Here is a 27,911-nt window from a genome sequence, read left to right as displayed (position 1 = left end):
GGGCGTATTCTGCGTGGAGCACTTCAACCAATATAATGCGTTCTCTTTGCGTCGTTGTCGTTATCGTTTTCGTTATTGTTGCAGTGTGACTCGGCCTTAACTATCGATTCCGTTGCGGGTGCGATACGCATGGGAACGATCATGAAGACTCTTATAGGCCTAGTTCGGGCGGTGTGTTCCTGATCCTCAAAAACACGTAGGATTGCTGTCCATGTATCTTCCACCCGAAGAATGATCTCAACCTCGTCCCATGTTTACCTAATAAATTCCCAACCATGTTTACACTGAGAGAGCGGTCAACCTCGTACTGCTCGACATACCCTGTGGAAGATGTTGGACTTATCCCCGCAGAAGGTGGTGTGTGATCTCGCTCGACCCCAGCGCCTTCCCTTAACCAAAGGCGCTGGGTGGGATGGGCAAACGTGTCAAACACGCTCCTTGGTTAATGCAAGTCCCATCATGCATCACACTCTCACTGCATGCATGACGTACTTCCTGAACAAGAAACTGTGCAAGCTGGTTAGCCCAGATCTTGTGCTGAGTGTATTGTTCTCATCGTTCGGGTGTGCAAACAGTAATCTTGGCCCCAAAACACACCGCCCGAACTCAGCCCAAGTTTTTATACAAGAGTTGATAAGTTGTTATCTGCTGCAGCAGGCGCCGTCTCAGAGTTTGTGTTCACGTTATTGGTGTAAGCAAAGGGCGCCCTCCCATCCACGCTGCTGCTGATGGCCGATGTACCGTTGTACTCAAACACGCCGACTCCGCGAATAATCAGGTCTTGTTCCCTCCTCCATAACACCACGCTGTGACTGAATGTAGCGAGCATCAATATCAGACCGAGACCCAGGAAGGACGTTGATAAGACGGCAGGCACCAGACGAAACTCGTGAATGATGAACAAGCCCAAAGCTGATGAAAAGAACCCACATGTTGGGACAACGGAGAAAAACAATGCAGTTATTGATCAGAAAATAAGCAAAACTGTATAAAAGAAAGGCAATTTATTGTAAACACAATTTGATTCAAGTCAAAGTCAGTGTTTGTAGAATGAATTTTCAGTGAAATTGCGTAACGTAAGGGTGCAGACAACAAACTTGTCCAACTTCGCAGAACAATTAATTTCAAACCTCCCGCTTACCTGCAGTTGGGGTTGACAAATATTAACTAGGCACATTATGATGTCATTTCCTTTGGCGGCAATGTCACAATGTCACAATTTTATACTATACTCAAACATTCCCACACTCTTTAACGCACACCTTCAAGTACAACTGCGAGCACAATATATGTTTTAAAAGCTTTCTAAAGTCACCCATTTTTATAGATCGAGCAATGGGGGACTTTTGGGAGGCTTGCTGGCAGCAGACTTACCAGGTAAAATCAATTGTTCTCATGTGTAATTTTTGTTCTCGGTAAACTACGTTAACAATTGAAATTAACCTGGTAAGTCTGCTGCCACCTAGCGTTCCAAAGTCTCCCATTTGTGAAAGTGCTTCAGGGAGATTTTCTGCTTACAAGGCCTTTTGACAAACCCCATACGATTAATTTTTTCATGTATTCGAATTTCACGATCAGTACGTCATTTTCAAAGAAAATATACTTCATTATTATTACCTGTAACGAATACTGGCACTGCAGCAAAGAATGAACTAATTGCTAGAAATCTTGCTCCTGACGTGTCGGTAAGAAAACGATGTGCTCTGTCAAAGAGACGAACAAATAAATAAATAAATAAATAAACAAATAAATAAATAAAGTATGATATTTTAAAAGTGTGGTTTCTGGCGAGAAAAAAAAAACGATTACCCGTGGGACTACACTCCAAAAACTGCCGGGTCAGAATTGACCCGGGATTCTGGGTCCGAGATGGGGGGGGGGGTCTTCACATTTCCGTGCCGGGAAGTAGGCCTAGTGTTTTTATAAAAAAAAATGGATTGTTTAACTCGGATTATGCGTTACGTCATGGCAGTTTGAAACTTTTCGCGCTAATTTTGACACTGATTCCGGGTCACACAGTACCAAATATAGGTCAGGTCCCACGATACCCGAATCCAGGTCAAGTCTGAAGCGGAGGTGTTTTATTTAGTTTGTCACAATGTATGGAAGGTACCAAAAGAAAGACGTCACAACGACGCCGTATAAGATCCAAGAATATATATAAGAATGTTGAGCTACAATTATCGCTTAAAGGCAGTGGACACGTTTGGTTACTCAAAATAATTGTTAGCATAAAACCTTATTTGGTAACGAGTAATGGGGAGCTGTTGATAGTATAAAACATTGTGAGAAATGGCTCCCTCTTAAGTAACGTGGTTTTCGAGAAATTCTTTTTCCACGAACTTGGTTTCGAGACCTCATAATTAGATTTTAAGGTCTAGAAATCAAGCATCTAAAAGCACACAACTTCGTGTAACAAGGGTGTTTTTTTCTTTCATTATTATCTCGCAACTTCGACGACCATTGAACTCAAACTTTCACAGGTTTGTTTTTGTGTGCATATGTTGAGATACACCAAGTGGTAAGACTCATCTTCGACAATTACTAATAGTGTCCAGTGTCTTTAACTTGAATTGTTCTTACAAGAAATAACATTTAAACTTCATTGACTTCGATAACCAACGGGTGGTAGTAAATTAAAAAAAAATTAAAATAAAAAATTCTCGAGATTCCGACATCATCATTCTGTTTTCATCATCCGACAAATTCGTTGAGAGAAATAAAAATTAATCAATCAATCAATCAAAATTGGGCCATAAAAGTGTTATACCTTTCCTCTCCCTGAGGCAGTTTCAGCATCTTCGCTGCAAAGTAACACTGTGCCGAACTGGACACCAGACTACAAGAGCACAGCATGATGCACAAACTCCCGAGCACCACACTAGAGTCAATAAAATGGACTGACCATCCCACTCCACCGACCCGGGTGGATGCGTCTGCCTCCGACGGTGGGTTGTCCTGACGGTAGCTGAGGCAGAACAAGAGCAGGACCGAGAGGCCGCCCAGCAGCATCGATATGAGGCCGAGAACGCCCAGGGCTGCAAGGGTCTTGGAGATACCGATGTCCTTACCGCTGAAAGTCAGACGAGATAAGCTCATGCTGTTCCACCCGTCGGCGGCTGGCTTGAGACTCAAGGGGGAGGCTGGTGGCTCACTCATAGTTTGCATCGGCTTTCTAGGCTAGACATGGTGCACAAGAACAAGTTTATTCAGTAAATAACCTTTATTGACTTGACTTGCTTGACTTTAATATATGCCGTCCACGCAGGCAACAGGACCTCGTGGTGGTGGCTTATGTATGATGATGGTGTGCAAGGTTGATCTTTCTATGGCCAATCTTGATGTATCAGTCAGTCTGGTTTTATAGATCTAGCTTTGCAGTCTGGCAAGATGCAATTCATCCATCTTTTGGCTGGGCGGCCTCTGAAATCTCAAAAACCTAAAAATGATTTCAAGCTATATACGTAAAATGCATCTTAGCATCATCACTGAGTCAGGAAAAGATACAATCAAAGTGTTAAAAACCAATGACCTAATTTAATGCCAGAGGAGTTATTTCAACCGTATGATATTTGCATCTCCAAATAGATTGGTGAAAAAAATCAATCTGGCTGAGCATTGATATAACTTACAGGAAGCATATCATTTCAAACTGGGATTTCGTCCCGCAAGCTATTATATTCACTGTTGGAAAGTTAACATGACGTTTCAGAAATCTTGGTTCTGGTGATATTTCTTTCGACAAGATCTCCATCACTGTGAAATTTTCAGCGTGAATCACGAAAAAGAGCCGGGAGCATTCAGCTGTATCTTCCCGTGTGGTTCTCTCCCTAAATGCTGACAAAGTTCCGGTGTATTCTCCACCTTTATAAAGAACCCTTACCTGCCGTTAAAGGCGCTTGACACATTTTGGTTATTGTCAAAGAACAGTCTCACTTGGTGTATCTCAACACTATGCATAATATAGCAAACCTGTGAGAATTTGGGCTCAATATTGATCATCGAAGTTGCAAAATGTGTGTGCTTTCAGATGCGTATAATAAAAAGGCTTCAGGCCTGAAGTATTTTAATGCTTGAGTAAGAAATTACCTCTTTCTCAAAAACTACGTTACTTCACAATTTTTATACTATCATCACTCAGCTCTCCATTGCTCGTTACCAAATTAAGTTTGTATGCTATTAACAATAATTTTGTATTTACCAATAGTGTCCAGTGCCTTTAAAATGACCCCAGCGCCACCGTATAGCGTTCCGCTCGCACGTCCGGGATAAAAAGACAGACAGCGACTAATTTTGCAGCATAGAAGAAATCACAGAGCACTGCGGCAGAAAAATAAATTGAGCACAACTGCAAAAACAGACGAAAAAGCACTGCGCGGGAAATCAGAGTTGGAGGTAGTGAAAGGTTATCGGAAGTTACTCACCCTAAAAATCAGACTGTCACATCTGGCTGAAATAATCTTTCTTCACTCACATGATCTCTAACTGTTGATAATAAAACTTGGCAGCAGATGAAAAGTCCTCGTTTTGAGAGTTATTTTATGAAGAGGTTGTACACGCCCGGAGAAAGTCCTTCGCAGTTCTTTGAAAGCTAAGGCCGTTTGCTGGACGCCCAGTAGGAGCCTAATCCGTTGAGCTCAGCTCGGTAGCTTAATCCCGTTCTTAACTTCTTATAAATAACTGAGGGTCAAGTAACAGTACAGTAGTAGTGACACGCCACGCAGGTCAGACGTATAACAGTCCTAATCTCAAATTGCAGGAACGTAAAAGTATGAGCGATTGGAGTAAAAAGTAAGTCTTAGCTAAAGTTGTACTCTGGCCGCCATGTTGTGTAGCTTCAGGGTTCAGGACATAGTGCAATATACATGCACTAATAGTGTACATCGCTATGGCACCACTGATATAGTTTCCCAATACAGAGGAATTGAGTTCTGTCAATAGCGAACCCTTAGAGTAAACAACACAACGATAACAAACTCCATAATAGAGTTGAAGAGACTCTTTTGGGGGACAACAATGGAGGGGGGACTGAAAGCGATGGCAAGGGCACCCCCCTCGTGTGAACTGGTAAAGTCAACAAAAATACAACCTCTTACGGTGGCGAGCCCACTTTTTTGTATCCACACCGCGCGGTGCGTGTAAGTGCAGTTGACAGAAACATCTCGAGCGTGGAATTGCAAATCGTGGGCTTAACAAGTTACAAAAGAAATGTTATATTACACACAAATAAATCATTTTTTAGAAACTGTATACTTTAGATATTAATAAACCACATAGAAAGACCGCCAACATTGGGGCTATAGGCCTATGTAGCTCTCTGTTGGCACGTTAATCCGGAAGTCGCAGATTCAAGTCCCACTCTAGTCAATAAGCCCAAAATTACTTAAAGGCAGTGGACACTATTGGTAATTACTCAAAATAACTATTAGCATAAAACCTTATGTGGGAGCTGTTGATAGTATAAAACATTGTGAAAAACGGCTCCCTCTGAAGTAAAGTAGTTTTTGAGAAAGAATAAATTTTCCAAGAATTTCATTTCGAGACATCAGATTTAGAGTTTGAGGTCTCGAAATCAAGCATCTGAAAGCGCACAACTTCGTGTGACAGGGGCTTTTTTCTTTCATTATTATCTCGCAACTTGGACGACCGATTGAGCTCAAATTTGCACGGGTTTTTTATTTGTACATAATGTTGAGATACACCAAGTGAGAAGACTGGTCTATGACAATCCCCAATAGTGTCCAGTTTCTTTAAACTCCATGCTTTAAGTGAGCTATCTTTAGAAAATCCATTGATATTTGGTTCGCGGCAACACCGAGTAATTTCGTTCGCCTCCTTTGCTGAGTAAATTGTTCGTTTGAGGACCTGTCTTACTTGTTTGAGAACTTGTAGTTACATTGTATATTGTTTAACAACAGTGGATTGTTCTGGTCCCTACTTAGCTTCAGTTCTGAAAATAACTGTCATGCAGTTAACTACGATCCAGAAGCTTAAAGTAGCCACTTTTCTAAACCTTCCGCCCAGAAAAAGCAGGACAGTTCTTTTCAGAACTGAGAAGTCTCCCGAACATCCGATAAATCTACTCCGCTGTAGTAGAATAAGGAGCAAGTATCGAAAACCAAATATATATTGATACCTCACCATGCAATGCCTCAAATCCTATATAACTCTCATGCTATTATATCAATTGATTCTATCGCAACATCAGAACGAACTCTTGCAAACCGAGCTTGGAAAAGTATGGAAAGCCATAAATGCAAAACAAAAACAGATGGCCATAGTTTGTAACAATGTACATACAAAAATAGTGTTGAATTTGTTGGAAACAAAGCAACTTATCATGCGAGCTATTTTTATTGAATGGAAAATTACGATTTAATGTTTTGCAACAATCGGCGGTCCATGCCAACCAGCGTGGTTTGTTGATCAACACTTGAAATGTCTTAACACCTTAACACAAAATAAATATTTCCCAGTGCTTCATAGGTTGCAATTATTTGCATCTGATTTATTTTAAAAAAAACATTGTATGTATACATGTTGTGATGATGTACAGTTTGGAAAACAACAATAACTAGTTGTCTGTGCCACGTGTTAATATTAATAACAACTATACAGTAATAAATATAAATACGACAATAATAAACAACAATAAATACAATTGTCCATACCAAGAAACAAACACTTCATTCAGTTTTTACGATACCATTACCGTGTACCAATAATAATAATAATAATAATAATTGCACGAAACATACAAGTATAACTAAATGTACAAGTTTTCTAAACTACTATAATTCAACAGAGTTATTAACTATACAGTTACAAATCCTCATCAAAACGCTGCGCGACTCTATATGAGTTCAGTGTACATTGACCTAATCAAAAACACCTCTCAAACACGAAATATTAGAAAAATAAAGGAGTGATTTATTCTGTTTGGCTCAAATTCAATATGTTTTTCTTTCAATATTATATTGTAATCAGTGCCAAATATTGTTTACAGAAGTTTATTCTAATTGCCATGATGAACTGGGTGCGCATGTAATTTTATTACAGGGTTCCATTCACACTATGGACAAATTTCCGGAAAATTCCCGGGTTGATTTGGCTGACCTTTTCACACTTGAAAAATAGAAAACCCTGGGAAACTTCCGGAAAGGTCACCAGGGTGACTTTACTAAACCCCAAATCTGCCAACAATTGCATCTTGCAATCAGTGAGATTTTGTACAGCAATCATGGGAATAAATAAATTTTGCATGGGGATAAAGAATATGTGTTTGTACCTTACACAAATATACACTGTATACTCGCACACACTACCATGTTCTGTGAGAAAAAAAAGTTCACGGGTATATAGTACTCTGGCGGGATTCGAACCCATGACCTTGTCCATTCTAGGGCAGATCTTACAATCTAGACCACCGAGATTGCCCAGTAGCTAGATGCAGTTCGAATCCTATGTTTTAGCAGGGCGTGGGTTCAAATCCCACCCAAGTTATTATACGCATGTGATTTGTGTTATTGAATATACAGTTAGTATTCGTATAGTGCCCACACACATCTGTGTAAGGGTAAAACCAAAACAATAAAATCATGAATATTTATAATCACATATAAAGATAATAATAGGGAAAAACTCTTCTGTAAAGAGAGAGATTTCCAACATTGCTCTTCAGAACAGGGACACTATTGGTAATTACTCAGAAACACTTACTAAGGTTACAAGTAATGGAGAGCTGTTGATTGTATAAAACATTGTGAGAAACGGCTCCTTCTGAAGTAAAGTAGTTTCCTAGAAAGAAGTAATTTTCCACGAATTTGATTTCGAGACCTTCAGATTTAGAACTTGAGGTCATGAAATCAAGCATCTGAAAGCACACGACTACGTGTTTTTCCATTCATTATCATCTCGCAACTTCGACGACCAATTGAGCTCAAATTTTCACAGGTTTGTTATTTTATGCTCATGTTGAGATACAACAACTGTGAAGACTAGTCTTTGACAATTACCATTAGTGTCCACAGAGTCTTTTAGCCCACCTTGTTGAGCTGTAATGGCTCCGCTTTTAACATCGGTCTCATCACTCCATTACAGCTCAACAAGGTGGGCTAAGAGTCTTTAAGAACATGGACATATTTTTGTATATTTCCAGTGAACTTTATGTAGAATCAGAGAGAGTCGGCAGCTCTGTAAGGCCAGAGTAAGCATAATTATACGAGAAACGCCTAGGACTGGACGGGATAAAATAGGGTCAAATATCATAAAGCTGGTTACATGGTAAGCAACAACAAAAATGCTAAGCACAGATTACAACTTGCTTAAGCAAAAACATTGTAACCACCCAAAATATTGTAATATATTGTAGTTCACATTGTTTCTAACATTTCTGCTTAAAAGCTTTCTTGACATTGGACCCAAATGGCAAGAAAAGTTTTGTCAATAGATATACAGACACAGAACAAACAAATCTGTCGAGAGGTAAGGGGTTTTTACATAAAAGTTCTCATTTTGGATAGTTATAAAATGTACTATGTTTATCAAAACTTTATGATTACAATTTTCTTTATATATAAAGTGGTTATATAACACCATAGTGTGACAAGGTATAATGATGAAGTCAGGATTATTTCGTTTTTTTAAATTTTAGCTTCATATGAAAGTGATGGTACGTGTAGGTGTAGATTGATGGTTCATTAACTAGATAATTAATCGAGCTTTCGGCAAAAAAAACAAAAAACATATTCACTTCAATCTTAGGTTTGGAAACCAGATATGCTCATGGCTGTGCTTACCGCGGAATTCTGCGCTTACTGTGCCATATAAAAGGATTTGGGTACTTTTTGTAACACAAAACACAATGTCCACAGATTTACATTAAAAACTTACACCGTTTGAAGACAACGATAGTAGAAAGCTTACCTTAAAATATAATTAGCTGAGGTGCTGTAGTTTTTGAGAAATGAGTAAAACAGTCTCATGAAAATATGCTTCACATGCTGAAATTGTGACTTGTTTAACTCATTTCTCAAAAACATGTTAAGGGAAGTTTTCTACCATCATTCTATTCAAACAGTGGCTGTGTACATAGTGTTTTGTGTCCTACAAATGTACCCAGATTATAGACCCATAGGCGCAAACATAGCAGAAAAATGACATCGGGACTAGCATTCTTTGTTTCAGATTACTATACATTTTTTAGGTGTTTAGATTTGATAAAGTCAAGGTACATGTACAAATGTACACTCAAGTTTGTGCCGCATACCAATCCTTCATAACATCATCCCTTCATGCCAATCCTTCCTTAAATTACTTTGCATATCTTAAACGTACTTTACAGCAACAGTCAAATGACAATGGAAATTAAGTTGACATAAAACATTACACTACTCTTAATTAAATGCTTATTTATAACTCTATACACCGTTTACCACATTCCACTGTTGTGTGTGCTAAACTCGGGTCCGAGGCAAACCAATGACTAAATACACCACGCAAATGAAAGGCAAACTGCTAATTAACTGTTTACATAGTACACAATGCTGTACACATTATGTTATGTCATACCGGACATTTTCCAGGACATTCTGTCTAGTTTAATTAAATTTAAAGACCAGAGCAAAATTTCGCAAGAAGTTTTACACAGAAAATGTTGCTTGCAAATTACCAGCTTAGCAAAAGTTAGCATGAGGCAAAAAGTCACAAAATAATCAGCATGACATAGTAAGCCATTTGCGAGTTAGATTTTAAATGTCTGGTAAAATGACTTGCTTAGTCACAATGTACCGCTTACATTTGAATTCCTCAGACTATAGAGACAGTTGCTTTGTCAAATGGTTTGAGGCAAGCCTTTGCATAGCAACCTCTAGTTGAGCAAACCCTGGTACCATTGTCTCATACATGATCCATTCAGAATTGTGTATGTCTCTTAGGTAACTACACAAAGGCTTACCCCCTAATCATACGGCATAGCAACTGTCTCAATAGTCTAAGGAATTCAGTGGTAACTTGTGATCAAGCACGTCATTGTACCAGACAGTATTCGAATCGAACATGCAAATGGATAATTGGAACATGATTTTGGATGGTAGTTTGGGTGAGTAGGGTTGTTTAGATGATCCTTCCAATCAAGAGAACTCGGCAAACTCCCACAAGGGGATATGAGCGCCAAGCTGGCAACGGCCAATCTCTCTCATACACAACATTAGGGACTTTTCGTTTTCAACGACGGATGGTTCTGCGACGGTAAATATGACATTTGGCGTCATCTGCGCATGCGTCGGCTTTGAGGACGGTCGTCCCTCAATTTCTACGACAGTACTTGGGAATGAATCTTCGTTGTGCTGAAAACGACAACGTTTAGCTGAACAACCCTCGCAGAACCATCCGTCGCCGAAAACGAAAAGTCCCTATTGGTTTATGCGAGACTGATACTTAACAGCGGAAATGATGGCGATTTCCTCCAATGCCCCCTGGTCATTGCTTAGATGCCCTTGAAATGCTCCAAAAGAAATTTACAATTTCCTCACAGTGTGCCCTTAACGAAGGAGAAAATGCCTAGGTGCCATTGCCCCTTTCATAAAAAAAAAACATTCAGGCTTGTTAATAAGTATGATTATGAATTGCACAAATCAAGAAATTAATTATTATTCAGTAACTAGGCGACAATCATTGTGAAATCAGTGGTTGGCTTGGTAGGATTTGAACCAGCAACTTTGTAGCAAGAACCACAGTAGTGATTCTAAGGTGGGCTTTATCAATCACTTTTTTTGCATGTCATGCATGAACAACCAAAGTACTTCTATACACCCAATCATGGAGCAATCCCATTTGATGTTTTCACTCTCAACTTGGGCACATATCTCAATGTAGGGGTACATTATCTCCAATAGACATAAATTAATTTGCACAAAGAAAAAAATATTGCCTCAAATCTTGCTGAAGTACCATGGGTAGATATTGCAAATACATTTAAGCAAAGAATGCCTAGTAATGTGTAAAACAAAACTAACAAAGTCTGTGGACTGACCTCGTTATCGTACAAAAGTCACTGGGCAGGCTCGCTCAACATGATGATGATACAGTACATGTATGTACATCGACATGTACATTCTTATTTGCCTTTTTGAAAATGGTGGTCACTATGGGGTTGCACTGTTTGGTTTGTGTGGATAATGTCAGATTTACCCAAACCTAATAGAGTCGTAGTATAGACCTTTATCATGCTGCCTCCATCTTGGTCATGTTCCTCGTATCGATTAACAATAATGAATGCTAATTATCAATTTGCAATTAGGAACCAGACTATTTTGTTCTTCCAGCCTCTGTTTGGTAACATTGTTATCAATGGGAGAAGTTCAAGATGGCTGCGCTGTGATAAAGGTCTATTGTGTCCACCATACCTCAAAATGGCTTATGACATTTTACATTCACATACTTGGAATGTTTTACCCCTAAAAGCACCTGTAGTTGCAACACTTGTTAAGTTAAGACAAATCTACTACTTGGTACAAACTCACACACAGGGCACTTGTTGATCACTTACACAATAATAAGTATTATAGTAATAAATTTCTAAGCCAACCAACTATGAGTTTATAAAAAACCACAACTCAGAAAATTGTTGTGCTGGTTTTTTTTTTTTCTCGTTTCTCCAATAGTTTATACTCTGTTGGGCGGTAAGGCAAATATATTTACTGCTGCAGCACATCTTACAATTTAATCAAAAAGGAAAAAGGCTGTCAGTTTTCATGTAAGCTGTCTCGATGCTTTGTACACTCAATGAGGCCTGGAAATAAACCCAGGCCACATAGGCTCTGGATTTTCGGTGATATCTCAAATTCACCCTTTAACATGAAACTTTCCCAGGTTAATGTTTTTGTATAGTACATGTATATCTACATTTGTGTAGGATAAAAAAATCAAATGGCTCAAAACCAAAGGTATATTTTTTTTACAGCTTTGTGATTTTAAGCCCTGTTCACCAACAACTGCAGACTTATTCAAACTTTTTGAGGAGTTTAACATTTTCTGTTAAAGTTAATTCCAAAACAAGACAATTCTTCATGCCAAGAACAACTCATACCAAATCATGAACTGAAACTTTTACAGATAGAACTTCAATCACTCCAATATGGGTCAAAACAAAACATGTAGTTCTGGAAACCTTGCAGAACAAAATAAGTGTTTTGAGACGTCCTAGGGTGTGATGAAGCACTATATTACATGTATTAAGTACCACTTACTAACAGTATTAACTTGCATGTACAATGTATATTATTCATCTTGACAACAAAACATTTGGTCAAATGGTCCAGAACACAAGTGATTAAATAACTCCTGACACACTTTCAGAACATTTTTACAGGCTGAGGAGTAAATTCTTGATTAAAGGCAGTGGACACTATTGGTAATTACTCAAAATAATTATTGCCATAAAAACTTTCTTCGTGACGAGTAATGGGGAGAGGTTGAATGATGGTATAAAGCATTGTGAGAAACGGCTCCCTCTGAACTGCCATAGTTTTTGAGAAAGAAGTAATTTTCCACGAATTTGATTTCGAGACCTCAGATTTAGAACTTGAGGTCTCAAAATCAACCATCTAAACGCACACAACTTCAGGTGACAAAGGTTATTTTTCTTTCATTATTATCTCGCAACTTCGATGACCGATTGAGCTCAAATTTTTATAGGTTTGTTATTTTATGCATATGTTGAGATACACCAACTGTGAAGGCTAGTCTTTGACAATTACCAATAGTGTCCAGTGTCTTTAAAACACAGAATGAGTAAGTCTTTTAGAATAAACACTCACTGAAAATGAGCTCTTTTAAACACAGAAGTATTCGACCACCAAAAATGTGTCAAGTTAAATACCGATCACCATATACACTAAATAAAACCATAAAACATACAAGTCCACCAAAAATGCGCTAATAGTTTAATAGTTTTTTTGAAGCCGACTCTCTCAAAATAACTTTTTGTTTGTGTGACTGTAACACACCAAACCTTTTTAACAAGTATGCAACATACAATGTGTAGTTCAGGTCATTGTTACAAAAAAATCAAGAGGACATTACTATCTCTCCCTACAGATTTACCACGCTAAAAGTATAGCCCTTTTTTCGAATCCATGGCTTTGCCTTTGGATTCAGCTTCAGGCTCCGTTCTCACGTCTGAAGCCCTGAGCATGTACGCGAAACATGCATTATTGTCAAAACAACCGTGGAGCCAAGATAGCCTGAGCTGAATCTGGAGCCGATGCCGTGGTTTCAAAAAGGGCCTACACTGATGCAGAGACTGTTGACTGACTTTCTTACCCTCCTTATCAAACGACGATCCAATCTTGCTGTACTTGGCAGAACAGACGGTTTAAAACGTCTGTTCAGCACTTAAGGCAAACTGGACGGAAGTTGGGCGAGGTGGGCGGCGTCATGGCTGGTCTTGATTTCCACACAGTTGATTTTTGTTGCTTTATGAAGTTCGCAACTCAAAGATGATGGAAAGGGACACATGGTCTATTCGTCATCGCTCACGATGCAAGCGCAAGTAGTAGTTGATCAATGAAGATGATGGTGGTGTGTCGCCGAGCAGTCAAGCACACCGGACTCAAGCTCTGGTGTTCCTGATCAGCAGAGTGGGGGTTCAAGATCAAGTTTTGACACTCGTGTCCTTAAGCAAGACTCTTAATCACTATTTATTTGTCCTTTGGATGGGAGTAAAGCAGTAGGTCCCGTGTTTTGCACAATGCACATAGGGAACCAAGTACACTTATCATTCAGAGAAGGAGTTTGACCCTGTGTTTACTGGTATGGTTGTCCACAGATTGTGCCACATTCAAACCTGTTACATTTTACCATGTCAATAAATGGGTCTTATATTTCGAACATACAGCTCCGCATACCTTGCAGGAAAAAACAAGAGCTTTGAAACAACCCCAGGTGTGAAGTGCTATACAAGAACTGCACAGTATTATTTTTTACTTTTTGTAATGACCAAACAGCAATTATCTCACAAAATAAACAGCGTTTTACATTTAAAATTCAGAGGACAATGGAACCAGTACTATAAACTCACATGGTGTGATAGGTTTCTACAACAAATTGATGAACTTTTCCAGTAATTGCAAAAAAAAGTAAACTGTCACAAACAACTTTCTTCCAAAGGTGAAGCCCTCCCGTTCCACCGGCCACACACATGGGTACTGTCTGCTTATGGAAAGCCATTTTTGGGAGTACAGATACGGTACACGAGGCACTGCATATTAACACATTCACAGAATCTGACATCCAAAATGGCGCAACCAATTTATCACGGGCGATAATATCAGGCGAATTTGGTCAATAAATATACATTTTTAGAACAATAAACCCCCTGCAAGTGACGTCACAGGCTCAAAAAGCACCCTCACTGGGGTCAAAAAGCGCCCCCACTGGGGTCAAAGGAGGCAAATGATTGGACGATAGCTGTTCTTTGTGCGTAACAACGTGTGCATTCATATAGCGTTTCACGTTATGCAAGGAGTCTATATGGTAGCAGTTCTGACAAAGCAGCTTCATCGTTAACAAATTAAACGTGGTCTTGGTATGTCTCTTAATGAGTAAAAAACCTAAGGTATTGCATTAGATGTTACCTTAAATATCTCTATTGAAGATTGGTCGCTTACAAGTGATGCTTTTGATCTTGTTGTTGTTGTTGTTGTTATTGCACAATCCATATGACTGCCTACCTTACAGACGTTGCCGACAAACCGATGACGTATTAACTCTTTTTGTGTTTGTGAAATGATTCTGGCGTCGTCTAAGGCTAGTCACGTCAAGACACTCCGGCGCTGTAATGGTCTGATGAACTATGGGAAATTGAAGCATTCGGGTCGGTCTGGATAAAAAAAATGAGAAAAACAAACATGTTATTACAGCAGTCTCCCTTAACAGTGGCTCGCTGGCCTAATGCTTACACTGGACACTATTGGTAATTTTGTCAAAGACCAGTCTTATCTCTTGGTGTATCTCAACATATGCATGAAAAAAACACCCTTGTAACCTGAAGTTGTGTGCTTTTTCATGCTTGTATTCGGGACCTAAAAATCTAATTCTGAGGTCTCAAAGTCAAATTTGTGGAAAATTACTTCTTTCTCGAAAATTAGGTTACTTCAGAGGGAGCCGTTTTTAACAATGTTTTATACTACCAGCTCTCCCCATGTTGATTGTATAAAACATTTTGAGAAATGGCTCCCTCTGAAGAAATGTATTTTTCAGAAAAAAAGAAATTTTCCACAAACTTGATTTCGAGACGGCAGAATTAGATTTTGATGTCTCGAAATCAAGCATCTGAAGCACACAACTTCGTGTGACAAGGGTGTTTTTTCTTTCATTATTATCTCGCAACTACAAAGACCAATTGAGTTCAAACTTTCGCAGGTTGAGATGCACCAATTAAAAAGACTGGTCTTTGACAATTACCAAAGGTGTCCACTGCCTTTAATATTGACGTCCACTGGTTTGGGAAACTACTTACTGGGGAGTAGGGAGGAGGCGGTTGTCTGAATTCATAATTAGGGACGTAGGTGTACATCGGCGTGAACATGAGGTTGTCTCCCATAATGTCTTCTGTCTCGTCGTCTCGGATATCAACAGCACCAAACAAACACTCTGCATAGCTGGGAGGGGCAACTGGGAAAAGAATACATGATTAAATTAAACTATGAGTCAAACAAAATGTACTTTTTCAGGCCTGTAATTGCATCCTTGAGAGGGCATGGCCATTTTCATTTTGTAAAGGGCACGACTGGAGCAACAGAAGCCATCATGGCCTCCGTGGCATTCAAGGGCAGCTCTTTGTACAGGTGCAATTCCTGCTACAAACGTTGACCAAAGGTTGTATCATACCCAGGCCATGATTCCTGGCCAATGAGCAGGTACAGTTTCAAGGCTTCTGACCTTTTGAAAAGTCTGGAAGTCTTGTGTTTTTCAGAAATATCTTAAACAAAGGGAAATGATGTTCAAATGTTGACACCGAGTGTGGTCAATACAAATGAGATAATCTTTTCTTCGTGATTTTTCAAATAAAATAAGAAAAATTACATGTTAAACTCTGTAGACAGCCTCTTCCTGATGAAGCTTCTGTGGTGGATTTCACAAAGATTTAGGACCAGTCTTATCTCGGGTTAGGACGAGTTACTTGTCCTAACTTAGGGCTAGCCATGCGTTTTTTATATCTCCTACGACTAGTTCTAAGTTAGGACTAGTCCTAATTCTTATAAAATCGAACCCTGGTCTTGCAAAATAAATGGTTCGGGTAAACATTCTGAGCTATACGCTCTGATTCGAGCCCAGGGAACGCCTACCAATATAAGGGAACTCAACGTTCCAGTGCTGTGAGTGTTGGTTCCTGTTGCGACACTTACATCCTTTAAAAATAAGACACAACTGTAATTGCTTCATCCTTTGGAGCCATAGGCCCCATGTGTTGGGTATTAATACGAGTTAAAGGAGGCCAGTTCATTTATCATTATAAAAAGAGGTCTGGTTGAAGGGTTTTGATACCTTTGTAGATCAAGTTTTTGGCCATGACATGTATCTCACTCACTGTGAATGAAAAAGTTTGTAATTTAATTTACCTGTTGAAGTTTCAGCTTCACCAGTTTTTGAGAAGAAAACAAATATGAAAATCAAGCAATGTTTTCAGGAGAGTCGCATAAATCTATTGGACAAGTACATTGCTATAATAATTTTTCATCTAGCGCAATGAATCTGAACCTTCCCTATAAGTTAATGTCCTCTACTCACTGTCAGCGATAGGTGGGCTGGGAAACATTTCAGCAAAACCGAGGTCCAGACTGCCAACAGCGAGAGGGTCAAACGGAGTGTACGGGGGCGCTCTAAGGGGCACCGTGCCGATCATGACGGGTAGTAGTAGATTCAGATTCATGGCACCGGTGATGTCAAGGCATATCTAAGGCAAGAAAATACAAGGAAACCATTTTTTTTTTTAATGATGGATCACTTAACATCACAAGGTCGGATATCCAGTTCAAGGTGAGGGCTACACCTATTTGATTTTGCCTATCGACCCACAATCAACGTGTCACCAGAGGCACGTTGCTACCTACTCCTAGGGCTGAAACAGGGTTACCCCCTGGTCCCTGCAGTCCATAAGAATTTACACGTAGGCATGGGTATCATCCACTAAGAGCCTGACTGGTAGAGCAGAGTTAGTGCCTTGCTTAAGAACACAAGTGTCATGACAGGGTTTCAAACCCAAACACTGCTGCTGACAACACCAGAGCTTGGGTCCAGGAGTGAACTATACATGTAGTCCGCTTGGCTGCTACACGCAACATTTGGAGATATAGAGACATGCTACTATTGCTCACTTACAGGTCACCATGACCCTTTGAAGTTTGCCGGCGACAGTCCCCATTGAAATGTCCACACATAAACAGATTTAAGTTCAAATAAAGCACACATACAGTAATATTGAATTGTGGGACAGTAGGAGGGTTATCGTAATACATGTACATGTATTGATCTATATACATACATATATAGTGTGCATGTACTCTCGACACAATACGAGATTGCAGGCTGGCATAGTTTATCTATCATTCAAAACCACAGTGGAAGAAGAAGAAATAAATACAACAATAAGTTTATCAAAACATTGCCAACTTACAGTGAGAAAGTACTCTAATTTGATAATGCCACAGTTGGTCAGAGTGGGGGTGATGGGTGGTATCTTCAACAGCTTGTTATTCCAGTTCTCGGTCCTCCTCCCCCTGATGGTAGTGCCCTGTAGAAAGGCGACCGGATTGCGCACTGATCGGGATTTTCCATCGGCGAAGAAAGTGGTCCGTTGGTAGAGTGTTGCCCTCGGCTTAATACGACGTGACGAACCGTTCTGAAGCTCAGCGGAAATGGCTATGGATTCACCTAGACAAAAAACAACAAAAAAGACAATGCGACACTTAAAAAAACCCTTGTTTGAGGGGGCAAGGCCATTGACGTTTTCCAAATGGCACTTCAGTACTTTGAAAGGGCATCAAGGCCAAGAAGCTGGGCAACATAGGCCATGTCTCCTGTTGCCTCTGTGTAATTAAGTCCACGCCTGAGCTTTTCATATGAACTATAATAATTCTGTGAAAGTACAAGTATAACTTGCTGCAAAGTTGGGGCTGAATTCGGTAGCCAGTAAAAATCTCAGTTCCAGGCCCGATACTTTGTTGTTGTAAAGGCAAGGCAAGTCTGCCTTACCAGAGGGCACCTCTATTAAGGAAATTTAAAATTGTACTAGAACATTTCAAGGTACATGAAGGCAATAATCAGGGCTAAGGAGAGGTGATTGCCTCCGTTGCCTCTGTGAAGTATAGGCTCGCTGTTTGTTTAAAACCTTTGGCCCTGAAAATGTCTGTTTCTTTCATTATGCTTGTAGGTTTGTAATAAATAAGCAGAGCACGCAAATTGATAACTTCCTGTACCTGGACAGTATCCCTTCCTGTCTGTTCGGATGGACATGCTGATATTGCCAGCAACACACAACCCACAACAAACTGTCTTCTCTTGAAATCCCGTCTGAGGCGCCTGTAAGTAGTATGAGAGAATTTTAAAAAAGGTATCAGGTTTGCAAAAACACACTTATCTCTATGGGGGTGGGGGGGGGGGGTCTTGGATGCTGAGTGCTGGGTCTCGTGCGTACTGGCTTGTGCCAACGTCATAAAAGTTACAGACATCAGAGAGCATTTGAATTAGAGGGAATTCAACAATGATTCTTTTTTTAAGTTGGCCTCGGCTCCCCCTTTTAGACCCAGAACCTCCTAGATGTCAAAATATTCAGGAGTAGGATTTGAAACTTTTAAAGCAGAGACACCTTCAGTTTGCTGGTCACTGTTTGCGTACAGCTCATCAACCAATATTGCACCTGGTCGTCTGGAATCCTGCTGGCGGACATCCATACCGCGGCAGGAGGAAAATGAGCTACCTACACACTATCACCAGAAACACACATCTCAATCCAAATGAGACTTAACAACTCATGAGGGACAAAGCAACCTGGCACCACTTCATCAAAGCTGCTTCAACTATTCCGTCCAAGGACGAAGGATGATGATTTGAGAGTTTGCATGGAGACAATTCGATACAGTAAGGCTTGCGGTAACACCATGTAGAGAATTGAAACCAATGGTTCTTTTCAGAACCAGCCTAACTCTTTTACATGGTGTTACCGCAAACCTTTCAATATAATATTCAGGAGGTTTACAGGCTCGGTGCATCTCAAGAAAGATAAACCTACAAGTTTGGACACAATGTGCAGTGTTTATTTCTTCAGAAAATCCTTACACCATGAGCCATTCTGAGCAATCATTCTTCTAGCAATAAGGTTTGCGGCGTTCCCATCCTAAAAGTTATGTTTGAAAGAAAAGACCCATTTATTTGCATAGTCAAATGTAACTGGCTCGCAAGTTGCTGTGGTGCAATCTGTGGCCAACCATTCCACAAAAACACAGGGGCGAACCCCTTCTCTTAATGATTAGTGTACTGGGTTCTTTCTACATGCATTATGCATCACACAAGAACTAATGTCCCTTGCCCTTCCAAAGGACGAATCAATAATGATTAAGAGTCTTGCTTAAGGACACAAGTGTCAAGACTTGGACTGGAACCCACACTCTGCTGATCAGAAAACACCAGACACTGAGAAATACACTTACCAAGAGGGCAGGTGTATTGATGTCTATATGGTCGATAACAGTGAAAGCTCGTTTTGTCTTGCTATTGAAACCCCAGGGTTTGTCGATCTCGGCTTTCAACCAGTACCGAATACGCCCGTATTTGCCCTCGAATGATGTTGCTACTCTCCTGTGAGGGAAAAAACAAAATCAAACACACATATGATGTTATGGATTTGCCATAGCAAGAGAAGAACACAAGGCTCCTATACTTTATTTCTTTTTTTTTTTTTTAGTTGGGGGGGGGAGGGGTTATCCAAAAGACAGCAGGGCTTGTACATGAAGCTCAAAATGTTTTCCAACCAGAATGTTTTACATGACCAGAATCGAAACAAGAAAATTTGTAATGATGTCTGTTTTTTTTTTCCAGGTTTCAGTAATGGCTACAATATCAAAATTGTTGCTCAGAATAACACCAATGAACTCGTCCAGACGTCCACCTTTGTTTACGACTGAATGAGCAATAAGTGAATAAAACTTTATCAGAGATTCATAGCTGGAAGGTGTATCTATTGCAATGTCAGATTCCGAGTTTTTGCCAAGCAAGGTTGGAAAACTACAAATGTATGCAAAGCCATAAATGCCAAACAAAAACAGAAAGCCATAGTTTGTACCAATGTTACAAAAATAGGGCCGTAACTACGAAAGCCGTTTAACCCATTAGATGCGTATAAATTAGTAGTCACTGTATAAACCTCGTGTCTAACTTCAAACAGGTACTACAAAGCTTGTTTTTAGTAAGCAGCGTTTAAATGACCATTAGAGTTAAACATGTGTTTATAACAAACAATAGCAATTCTTAAACATGGTACGGGGGTTGTTTAGTGAGTATTCTGAGCCATTTAGAAGCCAGATATGTACACAGAAAGGTAAAAAAGTGGACAGGATGGATGGGCTCCAAATCTTCTTAATTGCACAAGAGGATGACGAACAAGAAAATCGTCATGGTCGCCAAACCCAGCGTCCACCAAGAGTTTTTAGGGACAAGGTGAATCCCTTAGAAGAGTATGAAGAAGAGCACATTGTTAATGGCTTTTCCTGATGGTTTAAACAAACAAACAAACAAACAAACAAACAAACAAACAAACAAACAACTTTGTAGTTAATCAGGAATCAAATTGACGATCTTGGCCAGCTGGGTATTGTTTTTTAGTTTGTTTTTATGTCGATTTTTATTTTATTTTTTTCCTTTTGGTAACAAATGATTTTCGATTTTCAGTTAGTTCCTTGACCCACCAATTCACAATTTCGAACAAAAATCTAATTTTGTTCACACTGACTATTTATAGTCCTTTGCAGATCGATTTTACGGTCTGAAGTGATAGCTTTCCAGGCGTCACCTTTTTTTCTGGTTGGCTTTTGTGTCACATCGTTTGTCAACAATAATGTAAATGAAGTCCTTCATGGTCTCAACAAGAGCCATCTGTCGTCACAGTGAAATTGTCACTGCGTTGCTTTTAATCAGCGTATCGAAGTAACGACCTGCTGAAGATTTCTCTATACTGATGCCTATCATATGTTCATGTTGTTGCGCAATCCTCTATCTACATTACAATGTATTTAACAATATTAGGGACCTCGGTCAATAAGTTTAGACTGTCCTATCCTCGTGTAACTAGCTAGTTACACAAGGATAACTAAGCAACTATTTAAGATATTTCGTAAGACTTGTTTAATTCAGGTGTTTAGGAAGACGCGTGTAACTTGGATTTATCCATGTCTATATATACTACACTAGTATAAAGATAAACGCCTTTCGTAGTTACAGCCCATAGTGTTTGAATAGTATTTTATTTAATATCTGCTTTTAAACGCTATTAAAGGTTTTGCTAACAACATTCGGCTGTCTGAGCCAACCAGAGATCAGTTAGTTTATCAACAACAGAAAGGTTGAAACCGTAACTTACCCATAAGGAATTTGAAAACTGAATCGTAGCTCATGGTGACCTGCTCTTAGTACAGGGTTACTTCCTCCCTCGTTTTCATCTAGAGTACACACAAAATATAATTTTAAAAAACTAGTCACTCTCATGTCAACCTGAACAGCCAGTGGAGCTCTTTCAAAAAGGTAAGCCCCTCCCTCATGACAACTCTTGCATATAATCTTTAACGGTCCATAAGGATGTACATGATCTACCACTACTACATGTAGGAGTAGGAGCCTGGCTGGTAGAGCAGAATGCACTTATAAATGTATTACCTTCCCAACACAAGTGACATGGCCAGAATTCAAACCCATGCCGTTGATTTCACCAAACTCCTCCTAACTTAGGATAAATCTTAGAACTTAGGAGGAGTCAAGTTCTGTATCCATAGACGTACAAATTTATTGAACCTATCCTAAGTTAGGACGAGTTACTCGTCCTAACACGACATAGGATTAATCCTAGCATTTTGTGACATTGGCTGCAGAGCTTGGGACCAGTGACCTACATATGTATGTAGACCGCTCGGCCACAACACGCCACAGTGTTACTGAGATCTGATTTAAACAATAACAATGAGCCTGCTTACATGGCTGGCATTACAGAGGCACCAGACTAAGACAGTGACTTGCCTTTTCCAAAGAGCACTTGCTTCATGTAGAAATATTCTTCTTCTGCATCATAGTACTTGGTGTAGGAACCAGTCTGGTGCCCACCGCCCCGCGATTCACTCCAATGCACCTGCACTCAGAAAAAAATAATAATGTGTGAAATTAAAAGTAGCTGACTAAGTTAGCAAGGATTTGGTGAAGTGCGTCCAAATTTGCTGGAAATTAAAAAAATGGGGTGTCAAAACTATCACTTACAATTGACCCCTTGCACGCGCGTCACACGCGGCGACTGATGCCACGCTCACCATGTTGGTGGGCAGTTAGGTTTCTGTGTATGAACGCCGCGTCGCCTAAAATGCGCACTTCACTGCCTAACGCACAGCATACTCTATCCATAGAGTTATATATAAAAACGCACAGTAAATTGCCCACCAGTATGGCGCGTTCAATATTTTTCTGATGATGACGTCAGGTGAAATGGGTTAATACCTTTACATCAGTACATACTGACAAATGAAACAGGGTGACCACATTTTTAAAATAGGGAATCTAAAAGACACCCATTGTACCCCTCTGGCCAACACTATGAGCTGTTGCACAAATTTACATAAAAATGTGTATAAAAAGGGTTTCCAAATAGGGTTTCCCACATTTTTTTCATACAACAACCCTGTAGTCCCACAAATTCCAAAATAACAAAGTGAGAAAAAGTTGTTGTCATCAGGATTGCTGCCTTCCGGACTTTGTGTCGCTTCCACAAGGACCTACATGTAATGCAAAATTAAAAGTTAGTGGCCTGACATTTTGACCCTAGCCATACAGAGTTGTTCTTGAATAATACTGCAGAGTTTTGTGGTTCTTCCTCTGCAGTGGCAATCATAGTGGCCAGTCGACTTCATAGGAAAAGTACTTGGGGGATTTTACCTTTGATGAAACAAACATAGACTTTGGCACACAATCAGAGTACGGCAATAAATTGGAGCGATAATCTGGTTAAAAAGTTTTCTGCTTTGAAAAATATTATACTACAATTTAAAATGTAGAATAACAACAAGCAGTTTTCGCACTCTACATGTCCACATTTTGTGTGTTATACATCTAGAAGCTTTTTAAATTTCCAGCTACTTTCCTGTTTCATTTAATTTTACAACAGTTTTTGTGATTTTTTTCGAAATAACAATTTCACAGAAAACTGGAAGACGCACAAAGTTTTATGTGCTCTGGCAATTTCCTCCTGCTTCAAATAGTTACATGTAGGGCTTAATTCTGGAAGTCACACTGAAATTTGCTTTAAATGAGGCATTGCTTTGTTCTTCATTGTATGAGATAGGATTATAGCCAGGATAAAAAAAAATGAAATTTGAAGCGTGCGTGCCAGGTTAAACATGTCAAAAAAAGTTTGACAAAAAAATTGGAAGCTAAATAATTGTCTACACTCAAGGCACGTACATGTACATGTGTAAGCCCCATCACTTGACTTTTACAATGTCTTTCAAAGGTCAAATTTATGCAAAACGTGGGTACATGTAACAATACAAACTAACCTCGAGGCCTACATTTGGCTACCACACAATGATGCAACGCTTGACTGCAAGCGAAACAAAGTACCAGTGCAGCTAGTCTAATGACAACAACTTTTTCTCACTCTGTTATTCTGGAATTTGTGGGACTACACACGTACATGTACATGTACAGGGTTGTATTTTATAAAAAGATTCAGAAACTCCGAATACAAGTACATGTACACTTGTAGGCCCTTTGAGGCAGGGCTCACCCTTAACACTAGCTACATGTACATGAAAGAAATTGTCATCTACACACGTAGCAGTCTAGTAACAATTGAGAGTGGTTACTTAAAAAATTTTTAAAAAGGGCGTACCACTTCTCAACTTAGGCTACTAAAAACTACATGTACTATAATGCGCAGTTTTTCTTCCTTTTCAGCTTACTTTTTAGACGAGTAATATTTTTGAGTGTACAGTGTGAATGTTAAAGTTAAGAACACGCACATTGGCTATAAACTGCACTGATTGTGATCATTTTAGAAAGAAACATTTACAATGTATGACAAAACATGTTCAACATAATGTAATTATAAGACTTTCTGTGGGCAAGTAAAATGCAGTTTTCTAACCCAGTGGTCTACTTAAAATTAAAAAAACATAGACCCTAGTGATAATACTATCAGGTTCGAACAGGTAGTGCAATTTTGAGTTGACAAGGTGCGACAAGGACAAAGCACTGACACAAGATGATCAATCACTCATTCTATTAAAGCAGGAGGTACAAAATAAAATCCAACCACAATGTTGGGACAAACGGTTGTAGCCTCTGATACAAACAATGCAATGGTTCAATTGAACAATGCAATTCATTCAAAACACTCAGCAGAAATAAACTCCAAGAATGTGCTAAGCCTGGGTGACTAGTGTGACTTGTATCTAAGTCGCAACTATCGATTGCTTAGTGTTTGCGACACCCGGTTTTCAACTACTCGACTAATCGTGCCACCACGACTACTATCACATACAAAAAAGTCCTGACTACAATGCTTGGTGAACCAATTGTGACGTTCCAACTATTCACTGGACAACATAATTTACTCACGAACAAAATCAGACAAGAAATTGACACAATCCTTTTATCCATTCAGCATGAATTTTACTGTATTTTTGTGCCTGCGGAAAACAATATATCAAAATGCATATTGGGAATTACAAAATTAGTCGAGGCGTAACTAGTTGAGTAGGTAATGTAATTTCACTAATTGTCCAGGCCTAGTGCTTGTATATTATGCACATACAAAAACAATTATGTAAAGCAACCTAATCCTGGATGATCAAAGTAAAAAATACATCTAAACTACTACTTGTTTCAGTGTTTGCAAGCTGTTCCACAATTAGACATATTCAGGCAGAATTGAAATGAAGAAAGAAAAAAATACATGTTTCAAATCAATGGTTTTTATGATGCAGAGAAAAAATATATCAGTGCCAACTAAACATTTATAAACTTTACCCATTTAAATTTATGGGTAAAGTCTTTTATTTAGTGATAAAATTTGAAGATATTTTCAGACTGAACTGAAAGTCAACATTTGAATATTGTATTTTATAACCAAGTAAGGTATTGATAGACTTTGATTATTATTATTATTGATTAAAAAAGCATTTGCGTATTGTCTGGTACAATGACGGGCTTTAGAGCACAAGTTAATACATGTACCACTTAAACTGTTAATTCCTCAGACTATCAAGACAGTAAGATTTTAATTACTCTGAATAATTTATAGCATCAAAACTTACTTGGTAATGAGCAATGGAGAGCTGTTGATAATATACAACTTTGTGAGAAACGGCTCCCACTGATGAAGATGTAGGTCACATGATTTGGGGCAAGCTTTTGCCTCTTATATAGGCCTATAGTTACATGTTTAAAATAAGAGACTGTGAACACCCATACACAATTCTGCCAAGTGAGTGACAGGCAGTTACACCACAAATCTAATGCCAAAATTTGCCCCATTGAATAATATATTTTGTCACCAAAGGCCGGGAGTTTCAAGAGGAGGCCATGGCCTTTTGTTTGCACTCCTTCAAAAGTTTCTTATAATAATAGACTTTATGGTAGTGCCTTACCCAAAGGGAAAACACCGTTTATTTAATAAGTAATATTTATGGGGGGGGGGGGGTGGAGAAATGTACCTACATTGTGTAGCTTGACCACTTCATACCTAGTTGCGATAACGTAAACCCTCCTCCCTTCATACCCTGCCCTGTTATTGAGGATTTGATTTGAAGCATTGCCAAAAAGGAACAACAGTTGGAATTGGGTGAATCAGTTAATTTTTAACAATTAGTTACCAAACAAAGTCTGTATCTGTTTATAATAAACAATTTATACAATTCTACAACTTCAACTTGGTTGAAAATTTGAAGTGTTAAATCAACAGAAACAGGCTTGTTTTTGAATGTACACATATTAGAGAAAAATACATTACAAAATTAAATAATTCACTCTTTATAAGTCCACTTGTTTTAGACCATTTCCTGATTCCTCATCAAACAAACAACAAAGTAAAATGTCAAATTGTTTGTAACCATATTCATTTATGTGGACAAACCCAAATGCTTTCGGAACTAAATATATTTGGGTGCCTGTAGTTGTAAAAATTAACCATAACATATTTACTGGCAAAATAAATATACCTTTGCTAATCCACGCATATAAATTCGAATGCCCCTCATCTTCATATCACCTCGCAACTCCACCACAACATGTCCAGCGACATACTCGCCTGCCGAATACACAGTTTTGTTACTGTCCAAAATGATGTGAAAATCTTTCAATTTCACCATCTTTGTCTCTCATATATCACAAACATCGAACGCGTCAAGCTAGAATGTCATCTTCGGAGAAATCTTAGGGTATTTTGTGGCGAAATTTTATACAAGAAGTCCACAGAAACATTGTCACAAAAATATATTTTTCCTGAAACAGAATAGCACTCTCCTCTTCTCTCGACTCGGTATTTATGACATGACCTTGAAGCCTTTGTTTTGACCCGGCCTTTTCTCGTCAAAATAACGATCGTTCCCAGAGCTAGATAAACACAGTACGCGCTTTCGTCAAATCTCGATCGTCCCCCATGCACAATCGTGGTATGAGTACCCTCCCAATCCGAAAACAACAACCTTTGTGATGTGCTGCGTCTGTGATAAATAGTAGAGTTGTACTAGTCCACTACACAGTTCTTGAATGGGTGCATTGGGCTATTTCTTCCTCCATGGTTTATTTTATGCATTGCCCCTCAACGATTATTAAAATGTTATGAATTCAATTAAAACATCGTTCATTGATTACCCTGTACTTAATTTACTTGTTTATTTAGATTGTACTTTTTTTTCTCTTTTTTTTAACAAATGAGTCTTTCTTGAGTCTTTCTCGAAGGCTATTATTTTTTTGGTGGAGCAGCTTTCACTTTAGTCAAAAAGACCTCAATTTTAAGATAACTTTGAAAAGTTCGGTGACACAATAAAACACAACATGCGATATTGATTTGCTAATGAAAAGCAAATTTAATTGCAATTTGAACCATGTCAGTACTAAAACTCATACAAAAATTATTTCAACCTTACTTTTTTTCACACACAGGGTAGATATTTCATACCAATTCCTCCAATACAATCAGAAATTTAAAAATATATTCTCAGGGATTCAATGCCATGTAAACATGGACAACCATTCCTGAACCAGAGACTAAGTTAAAACATCCTTTTCGTCAAGCAACTCACACCTGTTATCTCCATGTAATTCCTGTTCCAAACAGTGGGCTTAATTGGATCATTCAAACCAGTTGACTGTCCCCAGGCGAATTAATTGCGCATCATAATAGGTGTGACTTGTTGGGGATGAAAAGGGAGTTTTATTTCAGCCTCTTTCTTTAATGGACCTTTAATTCCCCATAATCAGATAATGTGGATCAAAATTGTGTAAAGTGTGGAATAGATAAGGACTTTGACAATCTGAGACAAGACATTTTGTTGCATGGCCCACATTGTATATGACGGTAGGCCTATGCAATTGCAACTTCAGCAACAACAAAAAAAGCAAATAACAAAATTCTCACTATTTTGTATAGGTAAAAC

At 38.9% G+C, this 27,911-nt stretch overlaps 2 protein-coding genes across 4 annotated transcripts; both read right to left on the bottom strand.

Annotated features, from left to right (window-relative positions):
• Positions 1-29: 29 nt before the first annotated feature.
• LOC117295288 lies at positions 30-4,852 on the bottom strand. 3 transcript variants are annotated; one of them, XM_033777844.1, is made up of 4 exons: positions 4,425-4,852; positions 2,771-3,180; positions 1,618-1,703; positions 30-912 (listed from the first exon to the last, which is right to left on the bottom strand). In XM_033777844.1, exons 2-4 carry the CDS (start codon positions 3,166-3,168, stop codon positions 620-622), a joined length of 777 nt encoding a protein of 258 aa, XP_033633735.1. In that variant the 5' UTR covers positions 3,169-3,180; positions 4,425-4,852; the 3' UTR covers positions 30-619. The 3 variants fall into 3 exon arrangements, with proteins under 3 accessions (XP_033633735.1, XP_033633737.1, XP_033633736.1); XM_033777846.1 differs by having other exon boundaries at positions 2,771-3,175; XM_033777845.1 differs by lacking the exon at positions 4,425-4,852 and adding an exon at positions 4,202-4,266.
• Positions 4,853-12,709: 7,857 nt separating this feature from the next.
• LOC117296012 (arrestin domain-containing protein 3-like) lies at positions 12,710-26,770 on the bottom strand. The gene is made up of 9 exons (XM_033778848.1): positions 26,472-26,770; positions 22,285-22,393; positions 21,635-21,713; positions 19,710-19,857; positions 18,480-18,582; positions 17,678-17,934; positions 16,792-16,957; positions 15,521-15,675; positions 12,710-14,881 (listed from the first exon to the last, which is right to left on the bottom strand). Exons 1-9 carry the CDS (start codon positions 26,619-26,621, stop codon positions 14,819-14,821), a joined length of 1,230 nt encoding a protein of 409 aa, XP_033634739.1. The 5' UTR covers positions 26,622-26,770; the 3' UTR covers positions 12,710-14,818.
• Between the last annotated feature and the right edge of the window lie 1,141 nt (positions 26,771-27,911).

The sequence above is a fragment of the Asterias rubens genome, chromosome 10, assembly GCF_902459465.1.
Source record: "Asterias rubens chromosome 10, eAstRub1.3, whole genome shotgun sequence".
Lineage (NCBI taxonomy): Eukaryota > Metazoa > Echinodermata > Asteroidea > Forcipulatida > Asteriidae > Asterias > Asterias rubens.
This window is presented reverse-complemented; position numbering and strand designations above follow the sequence as displayed.